This window comes from Desmodus rotundus, chromosome 4 (genome assembly GCF_022682495.2).
Source record: "Desmodus rotundus isolate HL8 chromosome 4, HLdesRot8A.1, whole genome shotgun sequence".
Classification (NCBI taxonomy): Eukaryota; Metazoa; Chordata; class Mammalia; order Chiroptera; family Phyllostomidae; genus Desmodus; species Desmodus rotundus.
The window spans coordinates 93549313-93574256 of record NC_071390.1 but is presented as its reverse complement, the minus strand read 5'-3'; the positions used below and the strand labels follow the sequence as shown (position 1 = coordinate 93574256).

Below are 24944 nucleotides of genomic sequence, written 5' to 3'. Positions count from 1 at the left end.
TCAGCCTTATCAATAATTCTGTTATTAATTTAAAGGTAATTTGTTTCACTGAATTTTTACCATTTTCTTTTAATTTCTGAAACTGAATGCTCAAAACTGGGTGCAAGCTCCTGGTGGCTGGGGGATGGCCCTGGCACACGGCACAAGCACTGCTTCTTACCGGAATGGAGCTGCAGCCTTGTCCATCTGCAGGCAAACTAAGAACGGGTACTGAGAAAACTGCACTGTGGAGATGAACTCCATGCCGGCTTCCGTTTCTGCACTGATTTCCACGCCGGCTTTCACAAAAGAGGAATCCACAGTGATGTCACCGGATATCACCACAGTCAACCTAAAGATTTGGTGGTGAGGGGGCACGGGGGGGGGGGGAAGAAATCCTGTTAATAACACATTTAACTGAGCTGGACTAATCAGCTGTATTTCACAAGATCTGAACTCATGATGCTGATGACTGTGAAGAACCATTTAAAGGACTAATATGTGACCAAAATGTGCTTAGAATTCAGTTGGTAACCAGGGCCTGGTTAATCCCAGAGATTGAGTGGTGAAGGTTGCCCTTCCCCGGAACCCTCCCCCAGCTTTCAATTCTAGATGTGGGAATGAAACGTCTATGAGGCTCCACCGTTTGCTATGGGCATACCAAGGACCAAAATGGAAATGTGCCTGGAACCTGGTCTTCTCAGAAAGTCAGAAGTACCTGAGTTACCTTGAAAGGAAGCCTAAACTCAGCAGTAAGGCAGCTGATGTTTATAACAATTTTCTTGCCTTCTTGGTTTCTCTGTTGGCTTCTATGTGGCTATATCAATTCCATTTTATTACTTTCTTCAAAGGGTTTCTAGAGCTATATGTCTATTTGAAAAAGTATTGTGTCACAAGAACCATTCCTATAGTGGGGCATGCACAATGGGTGCCCCAGGAATGCCAGAGGTGGGGGGCTCTGCAACAATCGCCTGGAGGACTAGGTAGACAGATTGGATGTCTAGGGAGGGGGCTTGGGTGAAAGTGAAGAGGATAAACCATCTCAGTACAATGCTTACCTCTAGGAACACTCTAATTTAATCATAGACTTTCAACGATATTGTGGGAAGTTACTCCCACAATTAGATCAGAGTTGTATGTCCATGCTTTTGTGACAGAGGAACCCATTTTTGCTGTGCACCTTAAAGCACAATGGCTGCCACTGTTGTCAGTGGAAAAGCAGGGCAGAGGTGCATCGTTTAAATCCCCGAATACCTCACTGTACCTCTTATATCTTACACTCTACAAAGGCTTAAGGGGTATTTTTTTTAATGAGCAAATGAAAAATTGAAGATAGATTGTCTAAAATGTGGATACTGAAAGATTCTTAGGGATAGATATGCTATCCTTTCTAAAACTCCAGATATTTTGTTGTTGCAATCATTGATTTCTTTCTGCAAAAAATTCAGATTGGTATAATTTGGGGAATCCTCTATCTAGAAGATACTTCAGAAAGATGAAACAGATGACTGATTCAATGGGAAGTGCTAAATTATATTGTGGATCCCTCTGATAGTCTACTCCATTTCTCATTTTTTGGTTCCTTTTAGTAACACCATGGGCCACACATGTGCCCCTTTTCATTGTCCTCAATTCCTTCACCCATAGTAGAAAATAAACTAAAAAAATTAATTTTATCACCATTTCACTTATGCCTCATCATATTTCAAATATCCAAAAATGGAAAACTCAATTGCATTTAATTTCCTTTTCTTCAATGTTATAACAAACAAAGGAATAATTCTTTTGGTTATTACACTGGTGCAGAAACATTATGTTATGTTCAAAATAAAACATTTAAACTTTTTCTGACAGGTAGATTAGAAAACTAAAGGAGCTGAGAACATTTTGTTTAGAAAAAAATGAGTGCTAACAAAAAACTTAAGGACCGAATGTTTAATAGTTTGATTCTGCATAGAAGTGACCATTTTAAAATTTTTATTCACTGAAGACAGCAAAAGAGGAAAGATTTCAAATAGCAAATAGAGGGATAAGCTAAAAGTTTGCTTCAGAGTAAAATTTGTTAAGAACATTGTCAATTATTAAAGTGGAATACCAAGAGAAAATGAACTTGTCATCTACTGGGTACACTGTCCACAGAGGTCTTTAAAAGCAAGAAGGTTCTCAGCTGAGTTGTACTAGGTACTGATCTGTTCATAAGAAGCTATGGAAAAAATGATTTCCCATGGTTATTTCTTACTCTATAATTTAATGATCATATTTAATGATTTAATGATTATTTATATTTACTCTATGATTTAATGGTTACAATTAGAAAGTGTAGATTTTGATAGATGAATGGGACTACACCAAACTAAAAAGTTTTTGCACAGAAAATAAAAACATCAACAAAATGAAAAAACAACCCACTGAATAAGAAAACATATTCACCAATGATATATCTGATAAATTTTAAAAGAACTTATACAACTCAAAATTTATAAAGACCTATACAACTCAATACCAAAAAAAAAATCAATCAAATTTAAAAATGGGCAAAGGACCTGAATAGACAATTTTCAAAGAGGACATACAGATGGCCAATAGACATATGAAAAGATGCTCAATGTCACTAATCACCAAAGAAATACAAATTAAAACCACAATGAGATATCACCTCACACCTGTAAGAATGGTTGTCATCAATAAATTAACAAACAATAAGTGCTGGTGAGGATGTGGAGAAAAGGGAACCCTAGTACACTGTTGATGAGAATGCAGATTGGTGCAGCCGCTGTGGAAAGCAGTATGGAGTTACCTCAAAAAATTAAAAATGGAACTGCCTTATGACTCAGTGATTCCACTTCTTGGATTTTATCTGAAGAAACCCAAAACACTAATTCAAAAGAATATATGCACCCCTGTGTTCAGTGCAGTGTTATTTACCATACCCAACATGTGGAAGCAGCCCAAGTGTCCACCAGTAGATGAGTGGATTTAAAAGCTGTGGTACATTTACACAATGGGATACTACTTGCCCATAAACTAGAAGGAAATCTCACCCTTTGTGACAGGATGGATGGACCTGGAGAACATTATGCTAAGTGAAATAAGCCAGTCAGAGAAAGACAAATGCCATTTCATTTCAGTCATATGCAGAATCTGATGAACAAAGTGAGCTTACAAACAAAATAGAAAAAGACTCATAGATACAGAGAACAGACTGACAGCTTTCAGAAGGGAGGGAAGGTTGGGAACTGGGTGAAAAAGATGAAGGGATTAAGCAATGAAAAAAAACCACTCATAGACACAGACAATAGTGTGGTGATTACCAGAGGGAAAAAGGGTCTGGAGACATAAAAGAGGGTAAAGGGAGGATAAATGGTGATGGATGGAGACTTGACTTGGGGTGACGAACACACAATACAATATACAGATGATGTGTTATAGAATCGTACACCTGAAACCTATGTAATTTTATTAACCAATGTCACCCCAATATATTCAATAAAAATAATAAATAAAAATAAGAAAGTGCAAAGTGTAGATTTTGAAAAGCCAGAATGTTAAACAATTCCACAAAAACTAATTTCTGCAGTTCTTTGTATAAAGCATTATACATATGCTTACCGATTATTCACTCGTGTTTTTGACTCACGATACCACAGACTAAACTCCATTGCACCTGAAATATCAATGGCTAGAGCACCTTGGACTTCTATATTGGCCTTCAGTCCAGATTGCAATTGAAGCTCCTACAACAAAAATATATAATGATAACAAAATCACAATTCAGCCAACCCCTTTCCAAAGACACATTCAACCTCCTGCTGTAGATAATACCACTTAAGCTGTGTTAGTCTTGGGGACTTTCTCTAGGTTTGGAAACACATCCTAATTCTAATCACCAGAAGTAGATTGTTACTTTGCTAAATTGTGTAGTCAATTAAATACTGGTACTAGAAAAGTAAAGTGACAATTAAGACGGGTGTTTTCTTTCAATCACTGCCTCTCTTTGGGAGGGGAAATGGTTTTCAGAGGGTGATCCCTGACAAATAAGATCAGCATCCAGGAAATGTATGACAAATGCAAGTCCCACACCTACTAAACTAGAAACTCTGAGGGTGGGACCCAGCAGTTTGTGTTGTAATAAGTCCTCATGTGATTCTGATGCACCCAAATTTGGGGACCACCATTCTAAGGAAAATGAAGGCATCTCCATCAGGAATCCTGCTGTGGCTTTGAGTTGCGGGTGAGGGGTTGGGCGAGATGACCTCTTAAAGTCCTTTAGCACTTTTCGAATTAGTTATATGCTGTGTCAGATATGGACAACGGCATCCTGCCAGCAAATGAAAAGCATGATAAAAACTGCCAGTGCAATATGAAAGTTACAGGAACTGCCTAGATCAAGCTAGGAAAGGAAGGCAAGCCAATTAAACTAAACCCTGTTATTTGACACTTGGAATGACATCAAACTAACCTGTGGAGTCCGACATGAACTCAACAACATATTCCAGAGGGACAGCACTCATTTGCAAACATAGTTCCTCCCAAGCAGTGTTATAATTGTCTGAAATTCATTTTTTTGTTTCAGTTTACCAACATTTTGCCCTTAGTCTTGCAGGTTCTATATATCTCTGGCAATATTGGCTGAAACTTCTTCAGCTGGGTTAGAGTCAGATTGCCTGGGGACAGCATTGGTAACAATAATGGTTTAGGGGAAAAGGCTCAATATCCTTAGTTTTGATATTGGTTCAAAGATCTTAGGTTCGTGATAACTGACGGCATGACCAACTTTATGTAACTGCCCTACTCAGACCAAACAAGCTGTGTTTTCACCAACTACAAATGACACAGTTTTGCTTTCTAAAAAAGATTCTGTTGTTCTTCTTGAATTATCTTGACTTTCCAAAAACTGTGGCAGGAAATTTCAGTGAATGGACTTGGTTTACAACCAGGTATACCAAAAATGTCTGTTTATGACATGAAGCTACTTTCAGTCAGATAGACACTTGGATGGAAAAATGAAACTCTCAACATGGAGCTAAAGACACTAATCTAAAGGAACACAAATTACCCTGATAAAACCACAATAATCATGCTCAAAGTTGAACCTATTTTATAAATAGCAGAACCAAAATATCAGAGTTCTGCATTTGCACTGTTACTATGATTGTTCCTAAATGAGCCCTACTATGTGCCCTGACTCAGAAATATTTCATTCTTTGTGTTTTCTTCTTTGCTCCCAATTTGAAAAATCATGATTGTGTTAGTCTACTCCACCCAGCAGAGGTCTGCGATGTGGGCTTTGGCTTTCCTACTGACCATACATTAGTGGATGTCAAAACACACCAAGTGCCATGGAGAAGAGCATTTCACAGCGATTAGACCATGTGCCCTTCGTGGGGAGGGAGCATTTCCTTGCAATGTTGGCTTTGAGGAGTGCCTTGGCTTTTGGAGATTCCATTTCCCTCATGTAAAGAGATCATGTGTAATGACAGAGGAATTTTCTTGGACCCCCATAGAAGGATAGACCACTGACCCCAGTAGAAGCACTTTACTTCATGAAAGGGATTAAACCACATAATGCAGTTCAAATTTTTGAGAGGTATAAAATAAGTGGAATTCACAGTTTTTAAGCACCAACTGTGTCCATCCTAAAAGCTCTACAGTTAACAACTCATGTAATTCCCATACTATTCTTCCATGGTAGGCATTATATCTGAAAACCGAAAAGAAAAATCAGGTTTGGAGATTACATGTGGAGCCAGAATGAGCACCCAGACTGATTCTAGCTGGGGAGGCTATTCCACTTCCACCCATGACTATCACAAAATCATAACTGTCTTTTGTCTCCTGGTGTGCAAGGAAGCCTGTTTCAGGGAATGCTGAGAAAAGTTGGAGCATAATCTTATGTCCTTGTTTGGCTCAAAGTGCATATTTATTTAAATTTTTGCCCATGACCTAGATGAACAAGATACTGCAGCTTTGTGTGTGTAGACAATGTGACCTCTTTGATCTTTTAATTTTGGTCTTAAAGGTGTTTCTTACAGCTCAAACAGTGATATTTTTACAACTCATTCCACTTGCTCTCATTCAGGAAAACATGTTCTTTCCTGACTAAAGAGGATCCCCCTTTTAAGCTGACTTTATCAGACATCCTTCTCTGAAGAGTAATCCAATGAGCTGAAAACAGAGAGAGTGTGCACAGAGTAATTCCATCTGCCCTGGTGGCTGTGACAGGCCACCCACTGCCAAAATTTCCTTCAATGTCAGCACTTGACCTAGAGTGGTATGTGTCTCTGGAGCTGGGATGACATTACTGGGTGCCCTGAAGAGCAGGGAGCTGCAAACAGCTTATTTGTATAATTACCCCAAATCTGCCAAATACTCCAATCTTAAATATGTAGATATTGGCTTATAGTAATAGCATGGGGATGTCCTTTCTTTTAGAATATGCCTTAGGTGCCCTAGCTTAGTGAATAGAAAAACCTTATAAAATAATCTCGATCAGAAGTTGCAAGCTATGGCCTGCAGGCAAGTCTGGCCTACTGGTTGTTTTTTTTAAAATAAAAAATTTTGGGAGGGCTGCCACACTCATTTGTTAATATATCACTGATGGCTATTTTCACGCTATAATGGTGGAGCTGAGTAGTTGCATCAGAAACTGTGTGTCCACAAAATCTAAAATATTTACTTTCTGCCCCTTACAAAAAAGTTTGTCAACCTTGATCCAGATTATTACTTATGTTTGCATCAAGTTTTATACCTGGATTTAGACCATTAGGCATTGTTGATTGGTAGGTGAGCACACACAGATGGTATCAAGCTATTATTACTCCTGTATCTTAAAATATAAATTAAATCCTCAGCACTCTTATTCCTTTTTCAGAGATTCTTTCATTAAGAATGAATCTCCCCAGAGGTAATATGGCAAAAGAAATGTACAGTGTGTAATTTTGATATAACATGAGAATTGTTTTTTTATGAGTGAACTTGAGGATTAAGGGATATAAGAGGCACTGCTTGTTGTTTTTCTTTTCATTCATATTAACAAAAACACAGTTTTATTCGGAGTGCCTATTCAACCACTGAAAAATTATATTTACCAGCTTCTCTTGCAGCTAGAGATATCCACATAACAAACTTTTCGTCAATAACAAAAGGGCTTCATTTTGTATATGCTCAGCTTTTGCAGGAATAGATAGGGCTTCCAGGAAAGTTCCTGAAAAGAGTCAGACTCTACTGCCTGTCACCCTTCCCTTTCTCCTTCTTGGATCAAGGTGATAGTGCTGGAAGTGCAGCAGTCATATGATAACCATGAGGTGACAAGCATGAGTGACAGCCACATGTAAAGATGGCTGAGCTGAGGGGAAAAGAGTCTGGATCCTGATAAGATCTTAGGATTTCTATATCAACACATTACCTACTGGATTACTACTTCCAAATATTTGTTACATGATAAAAATCAAACTATTTGGTTAAGCTACCCTAAATTGTTTTTTTGTTATATACAGCTATGCTGAACTGTTATGAGGAATAATAAAGAAAGGAAGTTAACATTTAGTTTTAACCTATGATGTTTTGGAGGAGTTTGAGTAAAATCTGATATTTAAGGTCTCCCCCAGGTCTTAAAATCTATGGTTTCCTAACCAGAACTCAACAAATCAAAGCCATCAAATTATCTGCCAAAGAATAAAGCTGGTAAAAACTTTGGATCATCTGTTCCAAATGCCTTACTTCGTTAGTAGGAAATCTTGGTTTAAAGCTGTGAAGTAATTGCCCAAGAGCACATAGAAAGTAACTAGTGGGGGCAAAATTCAAACCTAGGATATTACTCATGAATTTACTAAACCACAAAAGCAAATTTCCCTTGCAAGTTCTATAGTCTGTAAATTTTAATCCAATCTCCTCATTTATCTCTAAAATTGTAAGTATGAATTAGAGTACAAAGTGATCACTTTAAAGATTTCCTTTAGGATCCTTATTTAACAAATATTCCATTTTTTATGCTATGCTTAAACATATTGCTATGCTTAGTAAGGCAGGAAATACATCAAGCCATTAAAAAATGTTTAAGCATCAAACATTTGAACTCAAAGGTTATTCAGACTAACCCTCATCTGTTTCTCAGGAAATCCGTTGAGGCAGACCACTGCCATCCATAGTATCTTGGTCACCTAAACCTTACTGTGCCGAAGATAGTATCGTCATACCTTACCGCAGTAATGCAAGATTGGGAGTGAGGAAAATCAAAAGCCATTCTGAAGAACGCAGTTCAAATGAATGAAAGTTCTTCTATTCTCTCCTAATAAATGGTGATCTTTGTAAGATTCTGTGACCATGAGAGTTTAGGGCAAAAAGTCTCCATGAAATGTGGCTGGTGGCAATGGTTAGTTGTGTCTCTACTGACGTAGAAGGTCAAAATGATGCACTATATGGATCTTCCTCATCCTTGTCATGAGAAGTGTCAACAGAAACTTATGAAGCCGTGTGGTTTGGCTCCTGCCTGCAGGTAAGTATATATACCCTCCAGGAAAGCCAAGTGAACAGATAGTGCCATCTCTGCTCTGTTTATCTTAGGCTATTTCCTCCATAATCTCCTGTTTATGTTAGCATCAGTGTTGAGATATAATTGATATTGTACTATACTCACTATATGGAGCACTTTCTCTTTTGCCTCAACAGTGAGGAGATGTGGTAATTGGTTGATAGAGGCAAAAGAGAACTCAGCTTACCTATAGCAAAGAAGAAAAGGCGTAAGGGCAACAATACCAAGAGGCTGAATGCTTAAAATGTGAGCTCCAACATGTGTGGAACTTTGTCTTGTATCATCTAAGCATAGAGCACACTTAAAATGTGCCTGGCACATTTTGGGAATTCCATACATATTTGCAGAATGAATGAATTACCTGGGAATGATCTATTAGCAGAACAAGTCCTTTCACCACACTGACAGGGTCACTAGATGCTGACAGCATCTTGGACATCAAATCACTGTATCCGTTGAAAAAAGTGACAGGTCTGAGCTGAACATCAAAGAGAATGGCTGACAGGCCAGCGTAGGAGTCAAGGTTCTCCTCCCCCTCATCGGGTGTGGCAGCAATTAAGCCTTCTAGTCCTTGGGCTTCAATGACCACCTAGGGAAAGATGGATATAGCATTTGTGACATCAGCTCCCTGCCTGTTCTGTAAGGGACAGTGAGCTACAGATAAACTTTCCCAGGGGTAAATAATTCAAAAAATCTGCAGCAGCTTGGCAAGAAAACAAAACAAAACAAAAACAACCCCAAAACTTTATGACTGAATATAAGGTGAATTAGTTTTCTTCATTTAATCCACACAACCACCCTTTGAGGTACATATGATTTTAGCCATTTTGTTGATGAGACAAAATAAATAGATCAAAGCTCAAATGACCATGGCAGGATTCAAACCCCCCTGCCTAACTACAAAGGCCATGAGCTTTCCATTTTATGATGTCGTCCCAGAGTCTCTTGGTCTCTCCAGAACCGTCATACATAATGAATCAGCTACTGTGTAGAGCCCCAAAAGGAGGTGGACAGGTGTTGGGACAGTCATCCTAAGGCTGCTTCTGTGAGAGGATGTGGAACTCTCTCAGCCATGACTCACACCTTTCAGCTTTAACCCTTCTCTCTCGCCATGAGTTGGCTCATACCCTGATCTCTGTCAGGCACAGGAGTCCTACATATGCCCTGTCCTCCGCACCGAGCCCCTTGACCACTGGCTGTTTGGCACTTTAGAGTGCATGTCAGGAAACAGAAGGTCATTGCTCAGGACAGAAGGGCATAGTATTCTGACTAGAGTCCTATCAGAGGACGTAGTAATATCGTATTGATAGGAACTCAAGTTTCTATAGCACTGGATCATTTTAAAGCCTAAATGAGCTTACTTAGAAGGTTATGACTTGATATATGTGAAAACTAAAAAGGAAACACATTTCAAAATTAAACATCCTTTTACAGAGTGTCACCAAATTTTAGGTAAAATGACAGGGATGGAAGAATGCCACTGTCAAATGCCTACACTTTATTCTTTTCTCTCCCAGCAGAATTTGAAAAACATAGATTGGCCCTTTAGAGAGGCACATTCTGTTATGAAAGTTTTTATTATGGGGAATGAATCTCTTCATAGAAACACCCAGAGAAAGAAATTATATTCTAGGATTATATATCTGGGGGTCCAAGAAATATATCTGTGAGTAAAAATAAAATATTTTAAAAAACGTACGTGAGAAATACTGGCACAATTTCAATTCTGTGACTACGTGTACCTTTAAAAACAAAAATGGGTTTTTGGCAACCTAGTGAATCATATCACTTAGATTTCAAGTTCAGGTCTGAAACTCTCTCTGGGACTATAAACCATATAGCCTCTTGCAGATGATGGAATCATGGGTGATATGTGGCAGAAACCACTGTTAACTTATGCATTCTATAGTGTTACCAACAGTGTATAACCTTATTTTACCTCTGACTAATTTTTATATACTTTATTCAGCAAAATTGATGGAAAATGAGTTACCTGGCTACCATGAAGCTGAGCCTTCCCAATGTACTGAACGATGTTCAGGTTACTTCTCCTCAGAATGCCAGAACCAGAGTAAAGAATGTCGAGACTGTAAGTAGATGCTGAATGGGGGCTACCTAATGGCAAAAGAAAGGATAGAAAAAAATGCCCTGTAATTTAATAACAGCTCCAGTAATACCAAGCTGGGGAGGGGTGTGGAGGGAGAACCCCTTTCGGGGTTACGTACGGTCTACATAGCCAGTGTAGGCAGAAGAGGATCCACTCTTGGAGAAACGGTCATAATTGTGAGCAACCATCTCCTTCAGAACGCGACGGACCATTTTGCTGCAACACACAAAAGGAAAAAGCTGCACATTCATTGTAGTGGCCGTTTCCAAGTTGGATTTGGGAAAAAAAAAAAAAAAAACCCATATCCTCAGTGGAAAAAATAGGGGGCCAAACGTTCCCCCTGCTGTTCCCAGTCCAGGGAGGTGCCGGCTGGAGTGCCAGCACCAGGTGTGGGCTTCCCCTTCAGTCCTCAGCAGGGCAAGGACGCCCAGCCGCGAGAAGGCCGTGCGCACTCCTCAGGAGAGGAAAGCACATGTTCTTTGAATCGTCTTGGTTCCATCATTAAACAGCGTATACTTTTAAAGAAAGCTGTACCAAACTGAAGAGGTTGCCAACATTTCCTCAAACATTTTCCTATCCCCGTTAATGTTATCACTGGCTAATTATATATAATAGTAAATTTCCAGAAATTTCTCCTATGTTTATACAGTTTTCAATTTAAAAAACTCTGTTATATCCATATGTAAACCATTGTCTCCTGTATAGTACGTCTTGAACCTTAAGCCATGCCTCTAAATTGTCTACTTATCATATTAGTATTGGGATCTTTCCATTCCTGACTTAATTCTAATCATATCAGTAATTATAAAATTATAACAATACAGCAGAAAAATTCACTAAAGGATATGGACTTAGATCTGAGGTAGAAAATTATTGAGAGGAGAGAATGATTACCTCATAGTCTTTTACCCCCAATATCACTGAATTACAAGATTTTAGCCTGGAGAAGAAGAGATGTGGAGGGTCATGACAGCTTTCCTCAAACAGTCAAAGGGCCTGCCTGTATGCGGACAAACTATTAGGCCTGGGATAAAACCAGGGCCACTAGGCAGATTTCAGTCATACAAAAAAGTGATAGTGAGTCTCTGAACAAGTTCCCTCAGAGGGGGTGACCCTCCTGCCACCTGCCAGGAGGCTAGACCCCCCACACCGGACAGAGATACTAAGCGAGATACCTTTAATGTTTTTGGATCTGACCTGCAGTGTTTGCAATGGCCTCTTTGCCTTTCCTAGGCTGCTCTCTAGCACACTGCTTCCTCTTTATTGTCCCCAAATCACTAGATTCACAAGACAAGGACAGCAAACCCACCCGGATCTCTTCCACCAGTCACACAGAGGAAACCCAGAAATAAAAGATGTCAGAGCCTCGATTTGTAATGTGTGGCTGCAAATGGGCTTCTTTTCTCTCTCATTCATGCTCCTTCTTCCTTATCTGTCCTGCTCTTTTCTCTCTTCTCTTCACTCCCCCTGTTTCTTTTCCCTTTGTCCTTCTCATTCCTTGTTTTTCTTTCCTTTAATCTTTTCTGCCTTTTTATTTTTTCCATTTCTCGTCATTTTCTTCCCTCCCCATGTCTGTTTTCCTTTCCAACTGCTAATGCTCAAATCTGATCTTTTGCGTGTTCTTCATGTAACTCAGGGGAAATGGAAATTCGTTTTCTGGCCCTCTGTTTCAGGGAGGAGGAAACACAGAGAGTTTGGGGAGCCACTTTGAAGAGGGACATCAGCAAATTCAGAAGAGACTTGGGAACCAGCGGGAAGAAAACCCAGTAAGAGTAACTGAACGCAGTGAAGTCTGCGATCCCATTCTTCATGACCGGAGTAGTCCTGAAACGTGGGCCACGCCTAAGGTTTTAAATTTAAATTGGTAAATTCTTTTGATCTGTGATATGAAGCTTCAAAGATTTCTAACATTTCGAAAGTTAAGATGAGAGACCATTTTGTGAGAACTTAATATCGTTTCGTGGTACCATTTATAAATACAGTTCTACTAAAAATATAGTTGGATTTTAAAACATGACTAATGTTTGGCAATATTTAGCTACCAGAATGAGCAGAAGACCTAGAGTAAAAATCATACCTGGAATTCCAGTCATAGTGCCAAAGTGAAGTTGTTTCATCTGGCACACTAAATAGTCCTCTTATGGAAAATTTGGCAAACTCTTTGATGATGTAACACAACCCAGCGTAACAACCACAACACTATTATTATCCACAGGTGTACTCCACAAGTACACCGATAAGCCTGAGCAGGCAGAGAGATAGGTGCGCTGTTTCCTACCTTGCAGGCATTTCAAAACGTAGGATGTCTTGAACGATGGAAAGCATGTACTTATTCATTTCTTTGGGAAGCTCCCCAATAGAGAGCAGGATGTTTTTTACGTCCATGTAGGATGGCTTGTTGTTTAAAATGATAGCAGCTGCGGTAGTACGCACAGTCTTTTCATGAACTTTGCGATTCTGATGGTATATCCTGTTCAAAGTCTTCTTCACCTGTTCATAAGATGTTCAAACTTGTTAGTGCACATCTAGATTTTTAACACTGAGATTGTGGCAGGCACGGTTAGTGCTCTTAATACACATTCCTACATTTCCCAGGTTCCTTTGCAGTTAGGTTGGGGCCATAGTTCTGGCTACTGGATCATAAACAGAATTGCTTTGGGTAGCTTCTGGGCTGAGGCAGTTAGGAGCTGATATGCCTTCTCCATCTCTTTCTTTAACTATTGCAGTGAAATTAAAGCCACATTTTCCATTACCTATAGTAGGCATAACATGAATGAGAAGTACATTTTTGATAAGCTGAGATTCTGAGGCTCATTTGTTATTGTAGCAGATCATGATATTACTTAATATAGATTTTTTTAAAGATACTACTGCCATGTGGCAATAGGGCTCTGGGGAGAGATGGCTGTAATGACTGGTATTTCTTTATAATGATGTAACTCAGAATCTCCCTTTTAAATTAATAGCCTTTATTTTTAGAGCAATTTGAAATTTGAGCTGAAAGTACAGAAAGTTCCTGTGTACCCTTGCTCCTTGCCCCCCTGCCACTCCTCACACAACCTCGCCCTCTACTCAATACTACAGCGGTCATTTACTACATTTGATGAACCCATCTTGACACATCAGTATCACTGAAAGTCCATAGGTGTCATTAGAGGACTTTTTACAAAAAATAATGCATTAACACTGAGGAAAATTTGCCTTAATTACATTCTGTAGCAACAAATAATTCTGTTGTTTGCAAGCAGATAATACATAGTCTGTGTAATAATACACAGTCTGTGGTGTTCTGTGCAAGGCACTTATAAATATTTCTTTCAATTCTACTTTCTTCTGCCTTGTTCTATTTCTCCCAAATGTTGGCCTTGTTCTCGGGTAAAGAGGAGCTAAGCGGCTCACTCAAGTGCAAACAACCAGGAATGCACAAAGCCAGACTTTGTGTGTAGGTCTGTATGTCCCAAAAGCCCCTGGCCCTAACCGTCATGTTTTTGCAGCCTGCCACACAAAACCCATGGAGAGGGTCTTTATCTGCAAACTGGAAACATCATTCTCAGCAGGCAGTTTAGCTTAAGGTTTACAAACATTCTCTGCCTAAATAAAAGTTAAATTTAGATAGCTTCCTGAAAATGTAGCGAAAGGAACCAATACAGTAATAATCAAGCCAAGATATTTTAGTGTCAAAAAATTTAATAGCATCTTAAAATTTATGGAAATAAAGATACTTCTGAAAATACTTTGTTTCTTAAAGTAAAAGAATATGCTTTAATATTTATGCTTCGGAATATAGGACATTTTCTATTCAAAAGGCGAAGCTGTTTCAGAATAGCCTTAAGTCCAATTTAAGAGGTATTTCTAAACAGGAAAGAGAAATAGTTTGGTAAAAACTATTAAAAACTATAGTTTGGTAGTTTGGAAAAAATAGGATGACTTCAAAGGTGTTTGCATTTGGCTTATGTTTGGGCATGCTTTTATCCTTTTGTGAATTTTGCAAATATTCTTGGGGAACTTTACCTCATCCGTGATGAAAGAGACATCATATCTCTGGAGACTGGTGGTAGCAAGGTGGCTGATGGGCCCTTCTCCCGACTCTGCATATTTTAGGAGGAGTGGGATGGCTTCGGGAAGCAGGGCATTCTTCAGGGCCAGCAGGTACATCATGATGTCCTCTTTTTTCTCTGCTTTTTCAAGCCCTCCCAGCATTAACTTCTTGGCTTCTACCACTCCCTGAAAAAATCACATACCGCCTCAGACATACCACTCTTGGGCCCAAGAAAACAACTTAAATTTTAGAAAGTTTTGCATTGGCTGCCTGACTGACGTACACAATGAAGATGAACAAGTAAAACTTGATAAAGGTGTTTTTTTTAAATACACATACCTTAACATATTCTTAGGAAGCAATGAGTATAGTTATGAACACACTTACTTTTGAACACATTCGGAATGTATAAAGTCATTTTAAAAATTCCTTTGTGACTGATTATTCATAAAACTGCCAATTCATTGAATTTCTAAAGCAACAATTAGATGGTGCCTAAGTGGTAACAGTTTTCTTAAGTAACAACTTTGGTGAAAGTAATGTCTTTTACTAAATGTTTAGAAGTGCTTGTTTCCACTTGATTTCAAATTTTATTAACACTACCATACAATTAAAAATACATTTCCTGAACGCCTTCTATAGCATGTACTTGGCTTGGCACTTTTCAAATATGTTCTTTAATCAGAAAAGTCTGTTTTTCCTGGCCTAGAAAAATAGGAATTGAGTACAAGTTAATAGTTCAATAGAAAAGCAAGTTAGAAATAGGGACACCTGGATTCTGGTTTTATCTTTGCCACTAGGTATGCTTTAGGGGCTTCAGTTTTATCATTGACATAAAGATTCTAAAGACCTAATTCATCTCTAGGATTTGTGAGTTCGGAAATTAGGCTGCAGGCACACAGAAAACCACACACACACACACAAACCAGGATGGTAGCAGGAGGTGAGGGGCTGGAGGAGAGAATAAAAGGTCTGTGAACAGAAGGCAAGATGCTGCACTTCATTTTCTCTAACCATGGCAACTGTCTATGCCAACTATCAAACTGATTAAAAGACATTAAAAATGTGATAACAGACTTCGTTATTGAGGTTATGGGGCAATAGGTATTCTCTTACGTTGGTGGTGGAAGCATAAAATGGTATGATTCTTATGGGAGACAATTGGGAAAAAGCTAACAAATATACATTTTGATCCAGCAACTCTAACCCTGAAGCTACAATTCCAACAATAAAAAAATGTACCTAAGAGTATTCATTATAACATTATTTGTAATAACAAAAGAATGGAAACCATCTAATGACAACACATAGGAGGCGCTGTGTAGACTGTGCTCCATTGATGCAATGAGTGCTAGACAGTTACAAAAAGAATGAGGAAGATCTCTGTAAACCAGCATGGGGTGATTTTCAGGGCATATTGTTAAGTGAAAAAAATAAGATACAAGAAAGTGTATACAGAGTGATATATTTTGTGCAAGGAAAATGATATAAGAATGTGTGTGTACATCTGCTTACACAAAGAAATACAGGAAGGGGAGACCAAAAACTAACAGAATTACCTGAGTAGAGAGGCAGGTGAGGATGGAAGGAAGTATTTACTACAGTACATCTGGTGGCCAAATCTCATTATCTTCAAAGATGCATTAAAAATAAGTTGTTCAAAAACACTAACAAAATTGAATGATAGTGAGAGTGGATAGTTTGCAGCTACCAACAAGGTAGCTTTAAAGATGTGATGAGAACCAGGTGTCTCATTATCAGAAAAACTTTAAACTTAACCCTTTGTTCAGTTTCTTCGTTGTGCTATTTGCCTCTGATAGGTATTCTTATTCTCCCCCAAAGTTTCAGCCACTGTCTTTTCCTTGTGCGAACTAACTCCGCTCTGGGCTGCAGGTATGAATCTGCCTGTTGGACAGCTCAACCTAGTTGCCCAAAGGATTCCAATCTTAACATGCCCAAAACAAATTAATAGCTCTACCCTCTTCTCACCTCCAAACCTGTTTCTCTAAACACTAAGTGGTTGACATCACCGTACATCTAATATCCTAACCTGGAAACTTAACAGTCATCTAGATCCTTACCTTACTCATTACTATAACCCATCAGGGAGTAATACTATTGACTCTACTTCCTAAATGGTGCTTGAAAGTCTCCTCTCACCCTAATGCTCCCACATTAATTAGACTTTTACTAGTTCTTGCCCAGGTTGTTGCAAATGTTTCTAATCAGATCTCTAATCAGATCTCACTGGCTCTAATCTAGCTAACACCCAGGCAATATACCATTTTGCTTCTTTATAAATAAAATATCTGAACCTGTCATTCACCTGGCTAAAAGCCACACTGTTCTTCCTTCTCTGTATAGCATAGAGACTAGACCCCTTAGCTTGTCATCAGTAAAGATCGAGCCTACCTCTCTTCTCTCTCTCCCTCTTTTCTGAATCTCTACTCCCACCTATCTGCCCACAAACATACGCATATTTTGTGCTCCAGCTCCACAGAGTTTCTCACTGTGCCCAAGCGTACCAGACACATTTTGACTCTGGGCCTTTTCACACAGTGCTGTATTTCTCCTAGGATGTCCTTCATTCTATGCTACCATCTCTTCACCTACACAGCTCTTCCAGACTAAGCTCAAATATTTAACTTCTTTGGTGAAACTTTCCCCAGCACCCCAAACAGAATAGTTTGTTACATCTTTTGTTTTGCCAGAGCACTCTTTATAATTCAATATTATCATATTTATCTCTTTGTGTTTGATAAACAAACTAGTTCTTGGAGGATGATAGAATATTTTATGTATCTTTCTTTAAAGGACTAGCATCATATCTATCACAGAGCAAACACTCATCAAATACTGCTGAATGAATGTTTTTATATGTGAGTTTTATCTTTATACAAATTATTTGATATACTATTGCTGAAGTACACCAGCCACTCAAATAATTTTGGAAATATAATAAGAAGTCATAGTTCTTTGATATCATAAAAATTATACAAGTTTGATTTCTGATAATCTTAATAAGTTGATACTCATACATTTTCAATGCCATTTTTTAGTGATTTTTTTAATGCTTAGTTTACATTCTAGTTATGAGTTACCTCTGTTGGAACTACGTGGTTTCAAGAACATTCTATCTATATTGTTTTTAATAGCAAGTACTCAGTAAGCAAAATAATATAGTGATGTCTTCTGAAAGTAGAAAAAAATGCTGACTGGAAGCTGACTATCTAATAAATGTGGACAGAAAAAAGACTATGTTTTTATGTATTCAGTACCTTTAATCTATTTTCATTATAGGAAGATGAGCTATGTTGGATATAAATCCATCTGGATTTTCCATGTTTAGTTATGCTTACGAAGTGAGTGTTTTGTTTTAACAAGAAAGATGTTAAAATTGATAGTCCACTCAGGCAAGTGGAAAAGCCTCAAGAAAATGATATTAAAAATAAAATGTAAAGTCCTAAGCAAATAGAAGTAAATAATTCCCACCATCAAAACTCAAAACTGCACACCACAATTACTGTAGTTGAAGTCCTGCTCTAGGAGATAGCCCTAGAGTCTAATAGTTTCCTAACAATGAGAATTAAACCATACACACCATTCAAAACTGAGTACATAGTGGTCACTCAATAAACACATATTGATGGCGGATTAATGAATTATTCACTTTTTATCAAGTATTTATTGAGCATTGTCTATGTACCAGGCACCATTTTAAGCAATTGGTGTTGAAAAAAGGAAGATCCAATTCTGCATGGAGCTTCCATTTCAGCGGAAACAGAAGTAAACAATATACATAATAAATAACTGAATTATAAAGTATGTTAGATGGCAATAATTGCAAGGCAAAGAGAGAAAGTAGAGTGGGGTAAGGGGGGTTAGGAGTACCAGCAGTGGGCACACGGTGAGCGTTAAATAGGACGGTCTGGAACCACATGTATAACACATGAGTAGATTCACACTTACTTTGAGTTTGCAGCCTTCGCTCTGACACAGCTTCCTGACCAGGGCCCCAATGATGATCATAACGGTTTCTCTGATGTCATTGCTTGCAAAGGAACCCTTGAACTTACTCTATGAGCCAAAAAGGGATAAAATAAGTTACCAAACTTTTTAAACATTTCCAAAGAATATTTTTAGTTAAGAAACAAAGTAACCAGGGACTGAGGAAATTGTCATGTTCCTAGATTGCAAACTCGGAATTTTGCTTTGCAGACACTTACTAATTCACTATCTAACTCTGAAATGAAGAGTTAATAGACTCTGCCCTCTCCAGATATTCTTAACATTGGTCCATGAATTCCCTAGAGGTTCATGGATTGGGATCACTGGATTAGTGAACCAAAAAGAAAAGAACAAGGTCTGTAAAATTTTACATATGTAGAAAAAGGGTTTCATTGCTTTCATCAGATTCTTGAATGAGCCCATTTTCCAAAAGATTATGAACGGTTCAATTAGATCGTAAGTGAATAAATGCACATTAAAAAAAACTTGGGCACGAAAGAAGTCTAGCTTTTGTTTTCAAAATAAATTTTTTAATATTGGAAGAACTGTATCTCTTCAAATACTGTGCATTAAATACCATGAAGACTTTTGAAGTCAAAACAAATATTTTTAAATCAATTTTTGAAGCATAACCAAGACTTTTCCTCTCTGAAATTTTGTCTCATTTTATATTATATGATAGGTAAACACAATATTTAAATTTCCATAAAGTATATAGTTTGTTATTTAGAGGAATAGCTAAGAAGACACTGTGTGAAATAATTTACTGTAGAGTTAATAATTAATGGATAGAAAATAGTTCAATAGAATTTGAATATGAATAATCAGAAGGTTCTCAGTCAGCCTTCATTCTGAAGCTAACAACTTTTTTTAAAAATTTTATTGTTGTTCAAATACAGTTGTCTGCAATTCCCTCCCCCCCACCCCAGCCGTCACCACCTCCCTCCCCTGATCCCACCCCCACCTTGGTTTTGTCCATGTGTCCTTTATAGTTGTTCCTGAAAACCCTTCCCCCTTTTCCCCCAACTATCCCCTCTCACCTCCCCTCTAGTTACTGACAGTTTGTTCTTAATTTCAATATCTTTGGTTGTATTTTGCTTGCTCGTTTGTTTTGTTGATTAGGTTCCACTTAAAGGTGAGCTACTGCCTGGATTCTTGAGAGCTATTTACTGGTGAGAGCTTTTATTTTCCCAGCGTCCATCTGACTTACAATGAGGGCTCTCAGGAGTTCTTCATCGGGATGGGAGGCAAATCCGCAGGCATAGAGAAACCTCTCCTGGAGGATAATGCTACTGTCACTTTTGAAATCCAAAAAGTCCAAAATAGCATCTAATGAGTCTGGGGTCTGAGCAGAGGTGACAGCATCCACCAGCTGAGGTCTATAAAAAACGGCATAGTTATGGATTATCAGTGTTTAGGGTGCTTAAGGAACTATTTAAAATCTTACTATTTACAGACTCTCCATTGGTTTGGAGGTCCTAAAGAAGTGAATTTTAAACAAAAATTTGAACAAAAAAATAACTGTCTCAAAAAGACCACCCCCATTTTATTTTAAACCTCTCTTTTAACTCCCCTTTGTTTCATTGAATATATACTCAGAAAATACAAACCAATTTTATTAAATTAACCCAAGTCAAATATAATTTGGAGATTTATAAATAAAAATTATGTAAATAAAATTATTAATTAGGTTCAAATTCTTTTCTGTATGAGTAATATATAAAAATCTATGGTCCCCCAAAACTGATTCTCTTTCTCTAATTAGCTTTGTAAACATACTCATTTCTCAAATGCCTACTTAACTAGCACAGTATTAGCTAATTCTTTTAACTTTAATTTATACCAAAAGGAGAAAGTTTTCCTCTTTTTAAAAAAACTAAAATGCACCATGGCACAGTTCAGTGGTCAGCCATGTGAGAGCAGAGTGGAAGTCCTCCAGGAAACTTCCAATTACATGTTCTAGCCTTCAAGAATCTTTGGTTGGTTGAGTCTGGGTTAATAAAATTTCAGAAACTTGTCGTCATACTACTAAATGGAGTATATATGTAAATATTTTACTCCACATCCATATAACATGTGTTTACTGCTTTATACTTTTAAAAAAGATATAGTTGGACTATATAATTTTGAACCTACCAGAAACCCAGTGAATGAAGCAGAGTCTGAGAGAGAGTACGTATTAAGTGTCTACTACACAAGCACTGCGCTAGAGATTTTAGGTATGCAACAGATCTTTGCTTTAATTTCTTCCTCTGTAACATAGGGCTAAACATGGTAGATACCTTGGGATTGTTGGGAGGATTAAATGATATAATCTATGTGAAACAGAATAGTGCTTAGCACATTTTAAATGCTATATACTCTTACTAATACAATCACCTCACTGAACTCTCTGTCAGCTTAATACTACCCTCATACACCAGGAAACAGACTCAGAGATATCAAGCCATTTGTTCAAGGTCCCATAGCTGGTAAGAGTATAGCTAGGATTGGAACTCAGGTTTTTATGAGTCTGGAATTCACAGTCTTTTAATTATTACATTGATGTTTCCCAAAGTTATTTCCCTGCACACTAGTCCTATAAGATGCTTTAAGAAAGGTATTTTCAAGGTCATTTAAGTTTAGGAAATGTTTAAGGAAACTTATACATAAAATTATCAGGTTAAAGATGTTATAAATGTCTGCAGCAAACAGAACTATTTGACTTGGTTTCACCCAGTATTTTTCAAACTCAGTTGCTCACAGAATCCTTTCCTCTGGGCAAACTTATTAATATTCTGCAAATTACAAGGCACACACAATAGACACTTTGGGAAATGTTACATTCTGCCACCTTGCCTTTCACTACCTTACAATAAATGTAAAAGGAATTATTCTTTGTAATTTAAAGATGTTGAAAGTGAGGCTCAGAGGGGCAAAATGTAAATGGCCTGCTTAAAGGTTATACCCTGTTGGAAGTCAGAATTTGAAACCAGGTCTTCTGATTTCAGTCCATCCTCCTGCCTTTCTACAGCCCTGCGCTACATGTGTGTTACACAGGATACGGTACAATACTGTGTAAATAATCTGACTTACAGAATACACTATGAAGTCATGCAAATTATCGCTGCCTTAAGATTTTTAGGATACAAATAAGGTTAAGGTTTAGTGTAATTGCTATTCTAAATTATAGCTAATTTTTGCACTTTTCTTATTAGTATTTTTGTCTTTGATGTAAAGACGAATCACCCTGCCAGTACATTTTAAAGTTTTATAATTAAAACAGAGTCTGAAAATTTATGATTTTGCGTATCTTTTAACTTTTGATTTAAATATTTATTTTTGAAGAGAGCTATTTATTTCAAAGTGGTTAATTATATAGAGTGCCTATCCATTTTTTTTAATGTCTTCAAGGTAAGCAAATGACATACAATCAAGAATAAATAGACTACTCAGAAACAAAGTTAAATTCTTTTCTTGGGTAGTTGAGCCCTTTGAAATCATGGCTACTGTTGCTCCGTACGTGTGTGGGCGTCATGGCACTTTCCACTTTTGATTATGTTGATGGCTTGTTTTCAGTGTTTGTCAAATTAATTGAGCCATGTTCTGTATCATCAATTAGGATAATTAGTATCATTCAGCTGAGTTTATGTTTACAGGAAAATTCTATCTTACCTACCAAAAACACTTGTATTTACAGACCAAGTAAATTTGAGAATTAAGTTAACTGTCTTAATTGTGCATGTAAAATGAATCACTCTTAATCAAATATCCAAATTATGTACTTATTTCCTTTAGTACATAAAGTACATTTAGTACATATTTCCTTCTTTCCTAAAGACATCCCAGTCTTTAATAAAGCACAGTTTTTCAGTTGAAAAATTCATGTTTTTTTTTTGTTTTTATAATCAACTCTGAAATCTTTTCAAGTGTAAATTAATAGCTCCCAGCACAAAATCATAAAAAGACAGTGAGGCAGCGTGGCTGCCATGGTGCCGTGATGAAGCCCTGCCCTCCCCTGTCTATGTACTAGTTGGGACCTGATTTAAACTCGTAAACACTCAAAAGAAAGTTTATTCTGAGTCACTGCTGAAAACTTGTTATTGCATTTCTGGTTAAGTCGCTATTAAATTACTGTATTGTGGCATAATTGTTCAAAGAAAATGCAAAACAACAAATAATTCATTTGGAGGTGGGCAGTTGGTTAGAAAGGGGTCTTTCTTGCCTAATAAAAAAACAATAACCTGGAAATGATTTCCTACAGACCGCCTCACACAGGGTTCAGGGAACTCACAGAACTTCCTTGCTTTCAGCCTTTAGGATTTGGAGGATCTCTTCCTTCTTCGCAGTCCTGAGGTGCTGAGTAAAGACCAGGAAGTTTCTGATAGCCTCGGCCTTGGAGAGGTGTTCAGGCTGCAGGTGTTTTCTGATGGACTGCCAGTGCTCCTGGAGCTGCAAAACATGGCCGCAGGCTCACACCCCCTTCGTAATTTTGAACATCCACATTTACAAGACATGCTCTCCCCAGAAATAAATTTTCCCTTGTACCTGACAAGCAAAAGAAGCATTTGATATCTTACCTCAATATACCTCACTGCCCCCTGCCCATGTCTCACTGCTGTGACTCACAGAGGCAAATATAGAGGCCTGCTGACCTTGTACGTGATTCTTCTGTAGGGGACTGTTTTTGTCTATTACTATTTAGCTCAAAGGACCTTGGGCATCCAGGCATATTGGTCATTCCATTGCCACAACAAGGGAGTTACATCTGAGGCCAGGCTTTGACCACCATAATGAAATTGTGCAGAATTTTCAATAATAGAATATTTTGGAGGGCAAAAATATTAGAACTGTTGAAGAATTGTGTCAGGTTTCTTATACAAGGATTTCACAGAGAATCCATTTTTGTAATAATTTGAGCTTCCTGCTATCTCTTTATTTTATTGTTTGTATGAAATGCCATGTGTTACTATTGCTAAGGTCTGAACAGTTATTACTTATATCTAGGTAAGTAGAATAGTATTTAGGTAAAGGTAATCCTCACATACACTATTATTATGCTACTGTGGTTTTAAAAATAGTAAATAGTTCTAATTAATGACAATATTTGACTTTGGAATAAGCTAAAGAACTTATTTTTCATAGTTTACCACTTTCCCCCTAGTTGTCAAGAAGGTGTTAAATCCAATTAGTGACTTCCAACTCTAACTCTGGGAGAATCAGTGTGCTGCCAGTTTCTAAATTATTCACTCCTTCTAATAAGCAAAAGATATAATTTGCTTTTTCAAATCCCTTTTGGTTATCTAATCTTAAGAGGATATTGCAAAGAAAAAATATCAGCTGTACTTAGCTAAAGATTTACTGGGTCATTTCTGAGGAGAGAGCATATCAATGTGAAGTCAGATTTTTTTTTTTCTTTAAAGGCTTGCAATGGTAACATTATTCTGAAAAGAAAATTCCTCAAAGATACAAATCCTTCCTTCAATAGTGAAGAAACAGTTATCAAAAATCTTAGATGGTTCATAACATTTAATATCTATGGGTGAGAAACTGATAGTTCACAATATAAGTAAAGCTGATTGGTTTCATAGTCATTTTTCTAAATAATTTTTATTTCAGATGACATTAGAAAATTACGCTGGAACATTAAATGATATATGAAAGAAAAACAAATAAAAAAAACAAAGTTTGAGAGTGATTGATGATTTTCTGCTTCATTTTGTTTTCCCTTGATTGAACTTTGGTGTATTTGAGAAACTAGTAAGGGATTAGAGCCTTGTACTTTAAGCAAATTATTGTATTAGTTTTTGGTGGTTCTACATTACTGAACACTAATAATATCCGAGGGAAGAGCATTTTCTGGTACCTACAAACAGAGTATGAAGCCAAGGGTTTGTTCTCTTGACAACAGATTAAGTATCAGGAAATGCTGGACCCTAAAGTCATTTCTGTGGCACTACCTCACAAGTAATTCATGCAATAAATGAAATTTCTCTTTGTTGGATTAAAAATGTTACAAGATGGTCTACCCTTTGCCTTGGGGATGTGCTATCTCATTCCTGACTATAATTGTAGGGGAGGTTGGAGTGTGATAAAGTAGTATTCCTTAATTTAGGCAGAAGGCTGGGTATCCTTTTTTGTCCTCACAGCAACACTTGGAACACTGAGCTGGCTCAGTGATCCATTTCACTGTGGACATATTGCTACTGAGTGGAAGGCTTTTGGGATGCAGACCTTTGTCTGTGCTCTTGGTACTATATGCATCCCCCTAACTTCATTAGGCCCTTATCACCCTTGAGTTC

General features: G+C 37.6%; 1 protein-coding gene across 1 annotated transcript in view; it reads right to left on the bottom strand.

The window, feature by feature from the left end:
• MTTP (microsomal triglyceride transfer protein) overlaps window positions 1-24944 on the bottom strand; it is a 44517-nt gene that overhangs the window by 2546 nt on the left and 17027 nt on the right. The window contains exons 8-17 of the mRNA XM_024574898.3: window positions 22937-23094; window positions 19874-20042; window positions 18625-18732; window positions 14628-14840; window positions 12895-13106; window positions 10735-10832; window positions 10503-10624; window positions 8871-9098; window positions 3589-3713; window positions 161-331 (exon numbers count right to left, since the gene is read on the bottom strand). Coding sequence (XP_024430666.1) covers window positions 161-331; window positions 3589-3713; window positions 8871-9098; window positions 10503-10624; window positions 10735-10832; window positions 12895-13106; window positions 14628-14840; window positions 18625-18732; window positions 19874-20042; window positions 22937-23094 — 1604 coding nt within the window. The remainder of the gene's footprint in view (window positions 1-160; window positions 332-3588; window positions 3714-8870; window positions 9099-10502; window positions 10625-10734; window positions 10833-12894; window positions 13107-14627; window positions 14841-18624; window positions 18733-19873; window positions 20043-22936; window positions 23095-24944) is intronic.